Below are 19,010 nucleotides of genomic sequence, written 5' to 3'. Positions count from 1 at the left end.
CAGGCCATGACAATTTAGATGTTGGGTATGATTCTGTACTGATGGTCCACAGCACCTCATGATTACCCAGATTTGAGTTGCTAAATCTGTTCAATGTCTGTCCCATTTAGCCCTATGGTAGTGTCACAGAACATGGTGTAAGATACTCAAGGTTTGTGTAAAGAATTGTCGCTCACGTGTCGTTTGCAGTTGTTGTGGGTATGTTTGCCGAGCTAGGAATTTGGTTTGCGAGTGTTTCGTGTCCTTTCTCAGTGACATCCTCAGAGCTGTGGAGCCTCCTGTGAAGTGCTGCTTTACTGGTCAGTTGGAATTTATTTGATTTTGTTCCTGCTGTTTCCAGTTGCCGGTTTCAGTTGTCTGTAGCAGTGGTCAAGTTCTCGGTCAATGTGTTAATTGGAGTCCAATCAATAAAAACATCGCTAATCAAATTCCCAGCACAGCCAACATACCCACAACAAATGTAAGTTATTATCAATGTGAAGCCAGATTTCATCTCCACAAGAAATCTGACAATCACTCTTAATAATATTGTCATAGATGCATCTATGGCAGGCAGATTGGTGAGGCTTAGGTTCCATATGTATTTTCCTCACATTGATATAGACTGTGTAAATAACTATCCCTGATCTCTGGTATTTGACTTTTAACTGTGTTGCCAACTTGATCCATTTTATTCCATCTCTTTACTGTTAACAAACCAATTCTCTATCTGTGGCAATGTTACTCCTGTACTATGAGTTCTCATCTTGTGTAGTATCTTTGTGGCATATTTTCAGCTGTCTTCCGGAAATCCACATGGACAGGTTACCATTTTTATGCAGGTTGTTTATTACTTCTGAAAAGACCTATTTGTCACAACTAAATTTGATAGTGAAAGATAACCTACAAAACCAAAACACAGGAGAAGCTAAAAGAGGTTTTGAAATAGGTATGAACTCGAAATGGAAAAGAACAGGGAAAATTTTATTCATGGATTCCATCAGGCATGAGAGTTTTATTAAATAACTTTGTGTATGAATTGTTGAAAAAACTTTTAGGTTCGATCCTTTAGTTAGGAGATATTTCATACGTGGATCAGGTTATGAGTGTACAGGTCTGGTAAAAGCGTTCTTTCCCTTTCCAGTATGTTAGTGATAACTCCCTAAAGCTATTTAGTTGGTAAGATACATCCACCCCATAATAGATCAACAAATTTTTTTTGTTTATTTTTCTCCAGTTGACCATGAGGAGGCTGCACTTTTACACGAAGAGGCTACAATGACAATTGAAGAGTTACTCACTCGATATGGACAACATCAGAACAGTGCCAAACATTCAAAGAGCAAAACTTCCCCCACTGTTAAGAAACCTCTGCCTAAAGATGATGAGACAAATAAAACTGAAAAGGAGATAAATGGAGAGTTGGAGAGCAGTGAAGCAAGCGTGGGTGAGAAAAAGAGCAAAAATGGAAAATTGGGAGAGACTGTTGGAATCTCCTCAAGTTCTGATTATGGAAGTGAGGAAGCTGGACTGGCAAGTGGAGATAGTATTACTGGATCTGGTTCAGACAAAGAACCTGCCAAAGCCAGCAAGGGCACCTCTGAAGAGGCTGTTGTGTCATCATCCACAGTTGATGCTGGGCCGTCCTGCTCATCATCTGCCAAATCTCAGCGAGCAGCAAAATCTGTCTTCTTTGAGGACAGCGAGGATGAATCTGAAGAAGCAGAAGAGGAAGACAGTGAAGAGGTAACTATTTCATTACCTTTTACAGTTTATTTTGAAGAAGCTGTCATTCTTTGGACCTCAGAAATAAGTGCAAGTGAGGAAGGTGTGAGCTTGAGTTAGGGGCTGAAGCTGTCTTGACTGCCAGTCTACTCATGTCAAGAGTATTTAATCTCTGAGAAACTAGCAGGTTTGCTTAATGTTGTCCTCTTGTTTTTGGGTTTAAGGGTATGCTGATATGCTACAGCTACTTTTCCAAGTTGCTGGAGTGCTCATAATTGATGATCTTTCAAAACAGTAGTTTTCCTGAACATTGCTAAGTTGGTGTTATGGGTGAATAGGTGTCAATTGAGGTTCAATGCACAGACATTTGAGGTGATGCACTTTGGTCAGAATACAAAATAGGGGTACAGTTCTAAATAGGGTGTCGGAGTGGTAGAAATTGGGTGTATATGTTCACAGGTCACTGAAGTTGGCAGGACAGGTGAAGACTGCAGCTAATAAAACATACAGCTTTATGAATAGGGGCATTGTGCAAGTGCAGGGAGGTGATGATGAACTTGTATAAGGTACTTTTTTGGACTTGAGAGCATTTTACACAGTTGTGGATGCCACAAATTGTAAGAAAGATATCGGTGCGTTGCAGAGACTGCTGAGCAATATACAAGAATTGCTTCAGGAATGAGAAGTTATGAAGTTGGATTGCAGAAGTTGGAACTGTTCTACTTGGTGAGAAGAAGGCTGAGAGAAAATCTGATTGAGGTTTTTCAAAATCATGAGTAGGCTGTTCAGAGTAAATAGGGCGAAGCTGCTCCTGCTTGTTAAAGGGAAAAAAAAGGTATAGATTTAAAGTGATGTGAAAACAAAGTAATAGTGATGTAAGATAAAACCTTTTTCACACTGCTTGTAGGTAGGTTATCATTCGTACTGCCTGGAAATGTGGTGGATGCTTTCAATTAAGGGCATTCAAGAGGACAGTGAATGATTATTTGATTAGAAATGGTGAGTAGGGATATGGGAAAAGGCAGGTAATAGAACCCGTGCATGCATGATCAGCCAAAACGTGCCAAAGGAGGCAATAACAATTGTGATCAATACAGTACCTCATTTTACCTGACTTTCAGATTGAACTGATAAAAAATACTGGTCAGATTTCTTTACTAGCCACAAATTATTGATTACAAGTAATTAGACTATAGCTGCGGGTAAACTGACAAACCATTGGTCTATAACTCTTTAAAAACTAAAAGTCTTATCCCCTTATAACCTCCTCCTTATACATGCACGCACTCAGGAAAATAAATACAGGAAATTGATTATTGGTCCAGGTAGAAAAGCTGGAAAATCAGTTCAGTGGTCTGTCATTCCTGATTCCTGTATTGAAATGGTACTTTAGCTAGTCAAGTTGTAGGTGTTTGGTTGACTTTTCTGATTGCTTTGAATCGTTTGTAAGAGACACACAATGCATGGTTCATTTGTACAATGCCTGATTTATCAAATGAAAAGTCACAGCTCCGAATAACTGCTACAGAAAAAGTAACCAGTTTTCTGTAAGGTTAAGTAGAGTTTTTTTAATGGCAGTGAACTGGTACCTTATGCAGGGGAGAACAACTGCACACACTTCTGACTTTTTGTCTCTCCCTCTGTGTCTCTGTTTCTGTAACTTATTTCCAGTTTCAACCTGCTCAGTTAGCTCAGAGCTAATCAGCATCACTTGTCAACAGCCCCTCGGCTCCTGATCATCTGCATTTTGCAGGAGCCCATAGTTACAGAAACAGAGTTCTTTATAGCTATCAAATTCTTTACTGTGAAATTATCCAGTCATCATGGTAAATCTCTTTTATTTTAAACGGTTCTTTCTGATTGCAATTCATTTTTGTTAAGTTTAGAAAAAAGTCACTGTCTGAACAACTTATTACAGGGTAGTAACTACTCGGTTTTCTATGCTGAGGTCAGACAACCTGGTGAACATATTAACTCAGGATGTTACAAATCAAATGGTGCACTATTAAAACATTGTAATCAGTGTTGTGACTTAAGCATCCTCTTTTGTTTTCTTCCCCACCCCAAATATAATTGAAAACACTAACCTTTGCCAGGTTATAGTTCAAATGATGTTTGTTTTGTGCTACATTAGCCGAGGGGTGATTCTGCACATATAAACCGCACATGTGTGGAAGGTTACATGGTTCCTTGTTTGCACACCATAAAAGTTATGAGTCTCTTTTTGAGAAGACGATATAAAAGAAGTTCTCTCGGTGGGTTATTAGTCTTTAGAATTCTATTCCACACAATGTGGTTACTTCAATATAGTAACGGTTGAGTTGCGCAGACTTTTGATTGGCAAGGGAATTGACATTTATGGGAACAAGCAAGAAATTGATGTGAAAGCTACAATCAGATCAGCTGTGGTGTTACTAAATGAGGAGCAGGTTCAGTAGTCAAATAGCCTATTTCTGTTGCCTATCTTGAATGATTAATGTATGCCTTTGATGAAGGGTTATGGAGAGGCAGACAGGAAAATGGAAAATTCAGGCCACAGCTTGAGTAACCGTGATCTTTATTGAAGGACCAAATGGTCTTGAGTCCTACGTTCAATGCTTTCTTATATATGAACAAATTGGTGTACAGTTGACTGATAACTTTGCTTAATTTGATATTTTATTTGCCCATTTGGTTGAAAATACCATATACAATTCATTGCAACCATCATTTGTTCTAAAGAAACTGCATGCCTTTTGAAGTTGAGTGCAGAGATCATCACACTAAAGCTATGAGGAATGCCATGGTTTGTGAACTGAAGGAAACCTGTCTGAGTTATTGAGCTATCCACCAAGGATATGCATTGTGTCATATCCCAGACAGTTGCTTCTTTGGCACCAGCTGTTGTTCAGAAGGAAATGTGGATAATGTCACCTTTTGTTATAAACCTTAAGTTATCTCAAAGGTGACTTAAGTGAAATTCTGGAATTTACATATTAATGAACCGAAGCATTCTAAAAGATGAAAGACTTAACAACAATCCAGGTTTCTTCAATATATCATTCAGTTAGTAAGTTTGCAGATGACACCAAAATTGGCGGTGTAGTGGACAGCGAAGAGGGTTACCTCAGATTACAACAGGATCTGGACCAGATGGGCCAATGGGCTGAGAAGTGGCAGATGGAGTTTAATTCAGATAAATGCGAGGTGCTGCATTTTGGGAAAGCAAATCTTAGCAGGACTTATACACTTAATGGCAAGATCCTAGGGAGGGCTGAACAAAGAGACCTTGGAGTGCAGGTTCATAGCTCCTTGAAAGTGGAGTCGCAGGTAGCTAGGACACTGAGCAAAGCGTTTGGTATGCTTTCCTTTATTGGTCAGAGTATTGAGTACAGGAGTTGGGGGGTCATGTTGCGGCTGTACAGGACATTGGTTAGGCCACTGTTGGAATATTGTGTGCGATTCTGGTCTCCTTCCTATTGGAAGGATGTTGTGAAACTTGAAAGAGTTCAGAAAAGATTTACAAGGATGTTGCCAGGGTAGGAGGATTTGAGCTATAGGGAGAGGCTGAACAGGCTGGGGCTGTTATCCCTGGAGTGTCAGAGGTTGAGGGGTGACCTTTATAGAGGTTTACAAAATTATGAGGGGCATGGATAGGATAAATAGACAGCCTTTTCTCTGGGATTGGGGAGTCCAGAACTAGAGGGAATAGGTTTAGGGTGAGAGGGGAAAGATATAAAAGAGACCTAAGGGGCAACTTTTTCACGCAGAGGGTGGTACAGGTATGGAATGAGCTGCCAGAGAATGTGGTGGAGACTGCTACAATTGCAACATTTAAGAGGCATTTGGATGGGTATATGAAAGGAAGGGTTTGGAGGGATATGTGCCGGGTGCTGGCAGGTGGGACTAGATTGGGTAGGGATATCTGGTTGGCATGGACAGGTTGGACATCTCTATGACACCGTAATCTTTTGCTATAAGAGTTGTCTTATTCTCCACAAATCCCTGATGAAGGAGCAGCATTGTGAAAGCTAGTGCTTCCAAATAAACCATTTGGACTAGAACCTGGTGTTGTGATTTTTAACTATGTCCATCCCACTCCAACATCAGCTCCTCCACATCATGGATAACCAGTTGAAGTTCTGAAATTTCTTTATTATTTTGTACAAATGCCGTGGAGAAAACAAAAAAACAGCAGCGTTTTAACTGAAAGTTGTTGAAGTTGCAGAGAAAACCACTGTAGCAGCAAGAGAATTGTATTTCAGAGAAACTTGAGTGACTGGAGAAAGATAGCGAACCAACTTCAGACAATGCTGAAATGAAAGTGTGCCAACAGAAGTAAACCTAGCAAGTGGCCATGATTGGAGAAAAACGTTGCTGTGTAGGCACTTGAAAATCATCAAAATGGAAGCTGTGTTAGTCATGAAGTCATCCAGATCAATCCATGCACGAAACAATCAAAGAAGGTGAAATTTCTAATTTTAAGTCAAGTACTGGATGGTGCACTAGGGTCATGAGAAGACATAACTTCAGAGAACTAAGATTGCATAAAAGCTGAACGAAAAAGTTAAGATTAAAAAACCACACTTTAACTTTGTCCACCCCCGTCCAATACTGACACCTCCAAATCGTAAAAGATAAGATGCTAGTCTGTAATACGAAATCGGCAGAAGAAAGGCTGCAAGTTATTGTACATTGGAAATCTAGACGAAACTCCTCTGACCCTCAAATGTCGGGGAATCGAACTGTGAACCAAAAAGGAGACAAAATCTTATTGTTGAGAACACTGGCCATGAGAAAAGTAGGTTTACTTTTAGTTCTTTATATGGCTGATGGCAGTAAGTTAAAACTGATGCTTGTTTTTAAGAGTGAAACATTGCCAAAGGGGAAATTTCCAAAAGAAATTGTCATCCATATGGATCCAGATGGATGAAGAAAGTTTGGAATTTATGACCCTGTTGGACGACATAAGGAAAAGAATTTAGTCGTCTGGGACCAGTTTAGTCCCATTTAGTGAAGAATGTGGTTGATAATGTCCAATCACATAATACTGACATTGCTGTAGTCCTCAGTGGACTTACAAGTGTATTGCAACCAAATGATGTTGGTATCAATATGTCATTTAAGGCCATGAGAACGAAGTAACTGGATGTGTGAAGGAGAAAAGATATATGCGAAAGGAGGCAGTATGCGGGCTCCATTATTGCCACTGATCTGTGAATGGATTGTTGATTTATGGAAGGAAATGAAAGCTGGCGCTATTTCCAAATCAATCAAGAAATGTAGAATTTCAAATAGGTTGGGTGGTACAGAGGAAGATCATCTACAGGATGACATGAAGAAGAAGAAACAGATGATGTTCTACCACTAACTACTGATTGATGAAAAGGATCCATACGAAGATTTCATTCATCCTGATAGTTAAGAAATTTTTATTCAGTACTGAAGATATTGAACAGTGTGATTTTTGCAGTATTTTAATACCACCTGTATTTGACATCTTTAATTGAGGATGTAACCAGTACCAGTAATTGTGATTTAAAGCTGTACTATATTTCTTCTTCATTTGTATGTATAGATAAAAGCTTACAACTGGTAATATATTTTGTTTCTATTGTCTTTATCCGGTAATTACTGTAATTTGCATTTTTTTTTCTTTGTTTAGAGTTTAACTGGACTTCTGCTAATGATATGGTATGAATTTCAGCTCCTCAAAAGTAGTATCCACGTAATAGTTGACCCCATAAATTAACTTCAAAAAGTAGTATTTAGAAATTTGCTTATTACTTGAGTATATGCAGTATAACCCAGTCAAAAACTTGATGTTATTAAGGATGTGAAATATATGCAGAGTGACTTAAGATGTGACTAAAGGTGACTTGGTAAAGGTTTTGAATTATGGTAAGGTAAGTAATTCATTTAATGATATTGGTTGGTACTTTACAGCTTTAATGTTCTTAGGTTTGTGGAATTGTCAACCATAACCAGTTGAATTTGGAATACTGATCAGTTTTGGGCCCTGTCTGAAAGGAAGAATGTGCTGCCATTTGAGAGGATCTAGAGAGGGTTTACAAGAATGATCCGGAGGATGAAGGGTTTGTCACCTGAACAGTTTAGAATTCTTGGGTCTGTAATTGATGGACTTTAGAAGGATGGACCTGATTGAAATTGAGAAGCCTGGATAAAGTGTACATAGAGAAAATATTTTCGCTAATAGGAGAGACTACGATCTGAAGACACGGGCTCTGAGTGAAGGAGTGACCCTTCAGAAGGTGAAGGGGAATTCCTTCAGCCGGAGTGGGTAATCTGTGGAACTCATTACTGCTCCTATGTCCATGACTATTGAATCAGTCTCTATGTCGCTTTTTAAAGAGATTGTAGTTACTTATTAGGTAAGATAAATTATAAGCAGGAAATTGAGATTAGAAAGAATTTACGACATGTTCACACAGCATGGAAACAGACCCTTCAGTCCAACTAATCCATGCCAAACATAATCCCGAACTAAACTAGTTCCACCTGCCTGCTCCTGGTCCATGTCCCTCCAAACCTTTCCTATTCATGTATTTATCTAAATGTCTTTTCAAAATTGTAATTACGCTCACATCAAAAAGTTCATTCCACATGTGAACTACCCTCTGTGTAAAACAAATTTGCCCCTCTTTTCTGTTATAAATCTTTCTCTTCTCTCACCTTAGTGTGCCCCCGGTCTTGTAATTCCCCATCCTAGGGGAAAACATTACCATTAACTATAACCCACATTGCTTTATATACTTCTATAAAGTCGCCTCTCAACCTCCTACGCTCCAGTAAAACACATCCCAGCCTTTCTTTATAACTCTAACCTTCCATACCTGGCAACATCTTGCTTAATCTCTTCTGAACCCTCTCTAGCTTAATAATATCCTTCCTATAACTGGGTAATCAGAATTGGACATAGTATTCCAGAAAAGGCTTCACCAATGTCCTGTACAGGCTCAACATGACTTCACATCTTCTATAATCGAAGGACGAAGCAATGAAAGCAAGCATGCCAAATGCCTTTTTAACTTCAAGGACTTATCTATCTGTGCTCCTAGATCCCTCTGTTCTACAATACTACCCAAGGCTCTACCATTAATTTTTTAAGCCCAACTATTCCTGATGAAGGGCTTCCTGACTGTTCCTCAGATGCTGCCTGACCTGCTATGTTTTTCCAGCAGCACACTCTCAGCATCTGCAGTCCTCATGTTTCCCCTAAGCCCAACTCTTGTTTGATGTACCGAAATGCAATACCTCATTTATCCAGATTGAACTCCCATCGGCCATTTCTCAACCCATTGATCCAATTGATCATGATCCCTTTGTCATCTTAGACAGTGAAGAAAGTTTTCTACAATGCCACCAATTTTAGTGTCATCTGCAAACTTATTAACCATGTCTTCTATGTTCTCATCCAGATCATTTACATAAATGACAAACAAAACAGGATCCAGAACCGATCCCTGTGGAACACCATATATGCTGTTTATTAAGACTTAGAAATATAAGAATTAAGAGTGGGCCATTTGGCCCTTTGAGACTGCTCTGCCATTCAGTATGATTATGGCTGATCATCTTGTCCCAGCTTTCTTCCTATACCCCTTGTACCCTTTAGCCCTAAGCACTACGTCTAACACTCCTTTTTGAAAGTTTTCAATGTTTTGGCATCAATGGCCTACTCCATAATCTTGATATGTGACTCCTGGTTGTGGACTCCCATGTTATTGGGAACATTGTTCCTGCACTTATTATGTGTAATCCTGTTAGAATATTGTAGGTTTTTGAGTACACCAACGCACCCACACCCTCCTCTCAACTGGATATTGTTACTGTTGTTGTTTATATTTATATTGCTTAGCAGTTGCAAACCTAAAATCTTTCTGAAATAATTGAAAATGTGTATACTACAATGATGTCTGACTACTGACTACTTACGGGGAGAAGGCAGGAGAATTGGGTTGAGAAACTTATCAGCCATATTTGAAGGGCAGAGCAGACTTGATGGACTATATGGCCTTATTTATGCTCTTTGTCTTATGGATATTGAGAGCATTTTTCCTTTTTTAGTAATATTACAAACAAATGTTTGTTGCTGTTGGAATAACAGCATGAATTCATAAATACAGTTTAACCTGTCACACGTTTTGAATTCAACTGAACCAAATAAATCGGTTTCAAGCTCCTCTCTTACAATTGAGCACAGAAATCCATGCCAAAACTCCAGTGCACTACCAAAGGATGACTTGACTATTAAACCAAACCCCTGAGCCCAATCTGCTCTCAGTGGGCTTTAAAAGATTCCTGAGTACTAATTTGAAGAAGAATAGAGTAGTTAGCTCAGCATCCTAGTGCATCAATAGCCTCAATCAAAAGTACAAATGTTGATTATCTGGAAGGTATCAAGTTGCTGTTTGTATAATCTTGCTGTGTGCAAATTAGCTGCCACATTTCCTATGTTCTTGCGATTGAAGATTACTTTGTAGGCTGTTAGTGTTTTGTGATGCCTGCTGATCATTAAAGGTTCAAGTTATATCAAAGTATTTTCTTTTTTAGTATGTATATCTTTAATTTTTATTTAAACATACACAGCTGGAATATTGGTGAATAATTCCTTTACAACTGAGGACGAGCTTCAACTTACCATGTATCTTGTACTTTGTTAAAATTTTCAATGGCAGGATTGCAGTGAAGAGGAAGAATACAGCAGTGATGAGGAGGAGGAGGAGGAGGATGAGGAAGAGGAAGAGCAAGATGACAGTGATGAAGCAGAAGAAGAAGATGATATTATGTTGCCAGGAATGGATGGTAAAGAGGAGGTAGGCATGGTCTTAAAGATGCTTAATGTGCCCGTCTGAACTTCAGGAGGCTGAGTTTCTAGCATTTAAATATGTATTAATAAATTGTTTTATATTGTGGTAACGTATGGTGACAAAGTAGGAAATTTGTTTCCCCTGTCACTTGTCATACATCTTGCTGCTTTAGAAGTCATTGGCCTTGCTGAGCATGACAAAGTACTACTCACACTGCTGTCTTCCGTGCCATTGGCCAATGAGTATTTTTTTTTGCTTTATTTGGAACTAAGTTTAAACAAATGATTTTAGCACCAGGGAGGTAATTTGCATTGAGGGCCTCACTACTGTACCAAACCTAATGCTAACCTAGCTACATGTTGTGTACTTGCACTTCAAGCAAATTATATGAAATGTATTAAAATGTATTAAATTATTTAATTAACTTATGATGCTGTACAAACATGAAATGTTTTCCTGTCATGAAATGCTGTTGTGCCAAAAGACAAAGAACTGTTGAAAACTGTTTTGTATTTCATTTAAGTGGACCATTCCTAAGTAACACCAAGTTCAGGGCCAGTCATAGAGTCATAGTGCATTTTCATTTGAGATTATTTTCTCATCATGCCCTTGTCATGTTAGTGCAGTAGCATGTGACATTGTAGCATGACATAACTAATTCTGGTTGGAGAGTAAAGGACCTTTGTTAAGTACTCTTTACACATGAAAAGCTGCTAACTTAATTGTTCGAAATACTACATCTTCCATCAGATCACACGTTAAGGGCCAGTATACACCGAAACAGGTATGCCCAGAACATAAGTGCTACTTAATTTACTGTGCAAAGGTAGTTGAAAATCTTGTTTATTGAATCACTTTTGATTTCTAGCCTGGTTCTGACAGCGGCACGACGGCTGTTGTGGCCCTGATCCGTGGGAAGCAACTGATAGTGGCGAATGCTGGAGACTCCCGGTGTGTTGTTTCGGAGAATGGCAAGGCAATTGACATGTCCTATGACCACAAACCAGAAGATGAAGTAGAACTAGCCAGAATCAAGAATGCTGGTGGAAAGGTTACTTTGGATGGGAGAGTCAATGGAGGGTTGAACCTTTCTCGAGCAATAGGTAATCAACTTTGTTTCTCCTGACAGATTTGTTGTTCCAAGCTTTATATTGACTCTCACATTGACTTACTATATAATATCTTGAAAGCCCCTTAGGTTAAACGTGCAAACTTAAATTTCTCTTTCTTGTCTCTGTATATCTCCTTGGAATGGAAATTATTTTTTCTGTGCCAGGTTACAGATTTGGGAATAAGGATTTTACTTGCTGCCTGTTGAGAAGTTTACCATTATAACTTTTAACCCACTTTTAAAGCTTTGACTTGAAAGGCAGGCCATCCCATCAAAGATAAAAATTGTATCAGTCTGTTGAATCATGGCTGACCTTTCACGCATATGAGTAGTTGTGGAAGAGATCCCCAAATATTGGGGCTGGGCAAATGCATCACAAAAGAGGAAAGAACCTTATCAAAATCTCAAAGATTAAAAAGCACAACAAAACTCAATGTAACTTGAAATTTCCTGTTCATTTTCTAATTATTTTGCAATATTAGCCCCCCCCCCGCGCTGCCAGTCTAAAATGGAATTGAAAATTATTCTCTTGCTTATGGTATTTTTAAAATTGCATGCCCTATTTAATAAACTAGGTGCTGAAATGACTGTGTGATCAACTGAATTGATGCATGGCTTTGAGCTTGTTCATTAAAGAAACACTGACTTTGTGTTTTCTAATCAGCATAGAGGATTTGCCTCTTCGGCTGACAATCTTTATTTCTGGAACCTTGTGCATTAGAGACCTGTATTTCCAGCATGTTAAAATCTTTATAATTCAATGCTTGTTAGATGGTTTGTAATTAGTGACACTGATGCTTGTGAGAAAGTGTCTCCTCCTAATAGGAACATCAAGTGATTTTAATGTATGCTGGGCCTGAAATCCTATCTCCAAAATTAACAAGTGTTGTTTATTAAAGTGTTGCTTTGTGACTGTTGTTACAGGTGATCATTTCTACAAGAGGAATAAGAACCTTCCTCCAGAGGAACAGATGATCTCGGCACTACCTGACCTCAAAGTGTTGACATTAAATGAAGACCATGATTTCATGGTAATTGCATGTGACGGTATATGGTAAGTAATTATTAGATTTGAGTTTATGAAGTTCTCTCATTTGTTGGAACTACTGAGAGGAGCAAGTGTAAAATCCTCTAAAGCAGACTTTGACAAAGCGTTTGTTTACTCCTAGTATATCTTCTGTCTCAAAAGCTTTGAATGTCTTGGGGCATTCTGCTATAGTAAAGATGCTTTATAATTGCGTTTTGCTGAGATTTACTCAGCATATTCTCATCACCAAATTACTTCCTTCTACTGATGTGGCATTGTCCAACTTCACTCCAGTGCAAACTTAGTGCCTGTAATCCTTTATACACTTTTGCCACTCAAGTCTTTACAATAACTCCTCTTCTGTCTTCACAAGCTTTCACTAGATTTCTTTCTTCATACTTAAGTTTAAAATATTCATCTTGGACTAAATTCCTCCATGACCCCCTAGGTCACTCTACACTATCAGCTCTATGACCTTGTTCAAATTTATTTATTTTTATTGGCAGTAGAGCCTTCAGTCAGATCTCCTAGTTGTTGGTATACGCTTCTCTTGACCTCTTCACCTCTCCATAGTTGTTTGTTTTAAGTTTTGAATGAGCAACTGAAAGAAGATACAAGCAGAGAATGCTGGAGAAACTCAGCAGGTGTGGCAGCATCTGTGGAAAGAGAAATAGTTAACGTTTCAAGTCTAGTCCTTCTCTTCTCAAATGCTGCCAGACCTCCTTAGTTTCTCCAGTATTCTGTTTAAAATTTCCAGCATCTCCAGTGTTTTGCCTTTAATTTAAATATAATGCCACTACTACAGATCACAATTCTGCTATGTGCAATGAGGCTATGCCTACCTCTAGATTATTGAATTGCTACTTCCCTTGCTGGCAGAAACTAAAATTTACCTAATTCTTCTGTCTGCATGATAAATAAAGTTAGCATTATTCAGTGCATTATATATTGGAATGTTCCACCAACCCCCACAGACATCCCACACCTCTGATGAATAAGTGCTTCCAGCCTGTGGCTATATCAAAGGTCAATGTTGTTTGAACACTCTCATGGCTATCGATGAGATTTAGCTGGCCAATGACTAGCTTAGGGCCATCACACCTGAAGGCAGCTAATGCTTTTGATCTATGGTCACTTCTTGAACTGTTGTGGGGTGGTGGTAGTATCTGTACATCTGAACCAGAAGGCCCACATGCAAGTCCTGCTTGCTCCAGCGATGTGTAATAACATGCCTGAACAGGTCTGATTAGAAAAATCTATAACAGTTTTCAAGATTGGATCTTCTGGTGCAGTCGTAGTGACACTATGATCTGGCAAGTCTGTTCAAGTTCTACATGCTCCAGCAGTGTGTAAGGCAACAACTTTGCATGGGATGATTAGAAAATATCTATGATTTTTTTTTAGTGGTTCTTATTCAACTGTATGTTTTTTGTTTGAAATTTACTTTGGTAGTTATCCAATTAATTACCGACAGCACTCAACTATTCAAGTCAATATTGCTTCCATTAAGTAGTGTATGTGCTGGATAACAATATTTATTGCATTTCAATACTTTGCTTTTTCTAAACTTGCAATAATAACTATGTCAATACTAATTGTTATTAGGAGCAAGTCTGTGATCCAACAGGTAATCGCAACAGGTATTAGTAGCACGTAAATGGACTTAATCATAAATCGGTTCTGATCAACCAGTGGATAGAGTCATATTGATCTTAATCTCCTTTGGTTCAACCAAAGTCCATACTGAATTAATTGATTTGCGTTTGTGTCACAATTAACTCAATGCCATTGACCTAAGGAAAAGAGCAAAAGTTTTAAGATTCTTGGCTGCTGTCCAATGGCCCTGCTGCAAAATGGGGGAACAACTGAAAGCTGTTCAACTAGCAATGTTGGGCCCTTTTGTGATACAGTGGTAGTGTACCCACCTCTTGACCAGAGACCTGAGTTCAAGTCCCACTTGCTCCAAAAATGTATAACATCATCTCTGAACAGAAAAATAAGTTCACTTTTAAAAAATAGCAATGTTCAATTGATTAGATTTCTGCTTATTTATTAGTATTTTCTCACCAAGTTTTGAACCCCAGTTTGGTGTTGAGATATTTCCAGGCACTGAGAGAAAGGGAAATGTTTGCAAAACTACTTTGAATGCTGCTCATTATATGGAAGTGCCCCAAACACCAGGCTGTCAAAGTGAAAGATTAGATTAGGGAATCTAATCTCTAATCTAATCTTTCACTTTGACAGCCAAATAACACATTCAACTGTGAAACAAGATAGCTATTTTGACTTTAGAATAAAGAAATGTTGTGTGATTCTCACTACCAAATTTACCAGCAGGTACTGGTCTGCACAGGGTTTTGTTTGAATTTTTAAAATCTAAAGTGGAGCTGAGGCGAATCACCAAAGTCAGACTTTTCTACACCTTCAGCATGCAGTACTATATTTTCTTCCCGTCTTCCCATTTGCTGGCTTCCAACATTCCTTGAAGCAGAGCAAGCATTTTCTTGAAATCTCAAAGTGATTTACACAAACAGAAGGGTCAAACAAACCCATTCTCTACTTCTTACTTTTAGGAAACTTGGTTGACTTGGAACACTTTTCTGATGACTCATCTTGAATCAGTATTTCTCAAAAGAAAGCAAGACTAACTATCTTAATCTATGTTCTATTTAACTTTCAGCTACCCAGAATTATTGTACAGAGTTTTGCTTTCCAAACAATGGTTACCTGATTTGGGAGGGATTCTAGAGAACACTTAAATGGGTCTTGCATCTTCAGTCATTCGGCTTTCTTTTCAGGAATGTAATGAGCAGCCAGGAAGTAGTAGATTTCATCAGTGAACGCATCAACAAAACAGATGAGAATGGAGACTTGAGGTTGCTGTCTTCCATATCCGAAGAGGTAGGTACAGCTGTCATGATTGTGAAGGAAAAGGGCATTCGACAAATCTTGCCAGGAGGAATATTGTTCACTCTTGCTCTTCCTCACACTCTGAACCCCCAGAATCCTTTTATCCTGAGCGGTTTAAAATGATCTGTTATTTGTCACAAGAAAACAGTAAGTCCTGGCAAAGTTGAGCTTAATGTATGCATTTAATAAAGGAAATTCAAAAAAATTGCTCTTCTTGTAGAGAAGTGTACATGTGAACCAGACTCTCAACAGGAGACTAATTAACTCCTTTTGTAGAGAAGCTGAACATATTTGATCATAGGATTTAAGGTTAGTTAAATAATTCGAAATGAGCAATTATTCCACGAAGTATGGTTTCTGAATTGCTGTCCTTGAGTGTGTCTGGAAGGCAACAGCTGAGGATAGAACATAGGGCATTGAATATTTTTGAGTCCACAGTTTTCCAAGGAATTTGTTTTCTGCTTGATCCTCTGTCTCTCAACTTGTGTTGTTATGGACTAGACCAGACCACTCAAAACATTCTTAAGCAGGCAGCCCAGACTTTGCAATTTGTTTTGGTAAATGTACAGTGAAAATTACCCAGATTAAGTTAGTGAGGTTGACTACTAGGCTTAAAACAGACAAAAAAAATTATTCACACAATTACACAATGAAACATGAAAAACATAATAAAGAACCCCTACAGATCTCAGTCTATCCAAACTAGACTTAAGTATGCTGTTCTGAATATACGCAACAGTCCCAATAAGCAAACCCACTTAGAAACCAGTATAAAGGGTCAGATGCTTACAAGTTGAAGTTAGAAGGGCAGAAGTGTGTCTCCACACAGCTCACTGTTGAACCCCCAAACAGTTCTGGACTGAACTAAACTGCTCAGTTCAGCTAGAGAGCTGACCACTCCCCTTTGTTTATACAGGTCACTTCTAAAACATGACCACTTTAGCCTGAAGTCTCATCTGCTTTACATATAAACAAAAAGGCCTCTCCATACCCTTTTAACCTCTGTACCGAACCAGACTAATCAGAACTGAAAGTGGTTTATTATCCCTCTGAAAGAAAACCAAGGACATAATAACCTTGAAAAAAGGAACATCTTTTAGAAAAAAGAAACCAGCTTTGTGACACTGTTTTCCTCCTTTTGAGATGCCCCTTAAACTCTGCTGCTTTAACCAAGTCTTTTGATTTTGTTGCAATGTTCGCTTTGTCATTTGAAGTCAAATTTTGTTTTAACTTGTTCCTGGGGTAAATTACTATGCTTGAGACACAATTTTAAATGCAGGTTGTTCTTGCACCAAACTGATCTGAAGAGGCCAAAAATCCTTTGTTTTTTAAATAGCATGGGTTGATGGTAGGATATGTATTCAAAACTAGGAGCCATAAACATAGCTTCACTAATCATAGATCCAGCAAGAACTTCAATAGAACTATCCTTACACAGAATGTGGCATATTGTGTAGAATGTTCAACATTTTGATTAAATTTCCTTCTAATTGCTGATCTCTTTAGCTGCCTTGAGCCTAGGACATGAAAGGAAGAGAGAAGGGTGATATGACCACGGAAGCATACTCTGCCTTCAATTAAATTAGACTTGATCTTTGACTTTAGATCCACTTTTTTACTAAGTTACCCAAATTCTATTGCTATGAATCTTGAATCTACTCAAAAGTTGAACATTGACTGCCTTGGGTTGTGATTGCCAAAAATTCTCAATCCCAAAAGTAACTTCTTAATCCATTCCTAAAGGCAGCTCCCCTATGCTGAGACTATGACCTTTTAGTTCTAGACTTTCCAATCACAGGTATGACAAGCTTGTAATCTATCTAGCCCCTCCTCCTCTAAGAGGTTTATGTATTTCAATGCAATCTACTCTCGTTCAAATGAGCATTAAAATGCATTAAAAATTAAAAAGGATTCATGACTAAAGATGAAGATAGTGGTGTAGTAGGGTAATCACAGTTTTGTTCTCTGTAGGAGATCTTTAATTTTGGTTTTCTATACACCGTCTTCGTGTACTGTAGCCATTCTTTACCTTTGTTTTTGTTTATAGCTCCTAGATCAGTGTTTGGCACCTGACACATCAGGAGATGGTACTGGATGTGACAATATGACTTGTATTATCATCTCTTTTAAACCACGGCCCGTGAAAATCCAGGCTGACTGCAGCAAGCGAAAACGTCCTGACTCAACAGATGAGGAAAAAGAAAATGGGAAGAAGGCGAGAAATGAATAACATGGCACAACCAAGGAAATGGTTGGGGCAGGGGTTGTTTGGAATCAACTGAGGCCTGACGTTATTGTGTAATTAATGAACCTTGATATCTTTTTTTAAAAAAAAATACAGCAAACAATTGCTGGAAATTATATAAAAATAAATCTGAAGTATTGTACAATGTAGCCTTAGTTTACACCCTAGGTTACCGTGTGTGTGAAGCACACGTCCTTTAGCAGCAGTCAAGCCAGGAAACCTACATTGTAGCACACCGGCACTTGGAGACAAAAAGAAGTGGCTATCTATTGAGTTTGTTGTTGTAAGGGGATTTTGATGTCTGGAAAGGTCCATTCCTTTTTTCTCATGGGGGTTTTTGATACAGGAAGTACTTTGTTTCACTCCACAAAGAAACCAAATTAAATAATTCTTAAATTTTGCAGGAATCAGAAATGAGGACATTTTTCAAAAATAACTTTTTTTTAAAAAGAAAGGAGTTTGGGGTGATTAAATATGCAGCAACACTGAGGTTTACTTCAAAAGTGAGCTGTTACATTGAATGCCATTTGTCTCTGCTTGAAGATGGAAAATATCATTTTTGTTCCAGCAATCCTTTTGTGTTGAGATAAGGTGGAAAAATATTTGGGGCTTTGGAATTTTCTTCGATGTTTCAATTTTTAAAAGCAAAAATCAAGAGAACATTAACATTTTTGAGCGATATGTATTTGTAAACATTACGGCAATGTTGGACTTCAAAGGGATTTCAGTTTCCTTTTCAATTCCTTTGTATACTTGCATTCACTCGAAATGACTCAGTATCGCCATAGATATCAAAAAGATGAAGTCGAGAAGCTGCACTGCCCTGTGAATGCTACATCAGAGAGGAACTTTCAACCACTTTTATATATTAAAAGAAAACAATTTTTAATTTTTTTACAGCCTGTTTTTTTGTTGCACTGGACATATCATGTAAACAAAGTGATCTTCTTTGAGAATCATGCCATTCTTTTGGTGTTTGACCATTTGATTTGGTCGACTGCATTTCACATATGTAAATAATACCTGCCTTGTTAGCATGGGTCTCTTTCGATTCATTGGGTTTGTGTAGAATGTGTTTTGAAATATTATTTGCTTATGCATATTTCACGCCTTAAAGACAATGTGAAAATCCAGATGGGACATCATTTCCCTTTTTAAAAGGTCATGGGAATCATTTCTCCCTCTTAAAAGGTCGTGGATGTG

The 19,010-nt window shown here is 38.3% G+C and overlaps 1 protein-coding gene across 1 annotated transcript in view; it reads left to right on the top strand.

The window, feature by feature from the left end:
* The window catches only part of ppm1g (protein phosphatase, Mg2+/Mn2+ dependent, 1G), a 51,985-nt gene extending 33,284 nt beyond the window's left edge, over nt 1–18,701 (top strand). Inside the window, exons 5-10 of the mRNA XM_060831248.1 lie at nt 1,217–1,725; nt 10,383–10,520; nt 11,383–11,617; nt 12,550–12,679; nt 15,451–15,553; nt 17,610–18,701. Of these exons, the coding sequence (XP_060687231.1) occupies nt 1,217–1,725; nt 10,383–10,520; nt 11,383–11,617; nt 12,550–12,679; nt 15,451–15,553; nt 17,610–17,792 (1,298 nt within the window). The 3' untranslated portion in view covers nt 17,793–18,701. The remainder of the gene's footprint in view (nt 1–1,216; nt 1,726–10,382; nt 10,521–11,382; nt 11,618–12,549; nt 12,680–15,450; nt 15,554–17,609) is intronic.
* Nucleotides 18,702–19,010: the final 309 nt, after the last annotated feature.

This window comes from Hemiscyllium ocellatum, chromosome 10 (assembly GCF_020745735.1).
Source record: "Hemiscyllium ocellatum isolate sHemOce1 chromosome 10, sHemOce1.pat.X.cur, whole genome shotgun sequence".
In the NCBI taxonomy this organism is placed as follows: Eukaryota; Metazoa; Chordata; class Chondrichthyes; order Orectolobiformes; family Hemiscylliidae; genus Hemiscyllium; species Hemiscyllium ocellatum.
Note: the sequence above shows the minus strand (reverse complement) of the source record. Positions and strands in the feature narration are given on the sequence as shown.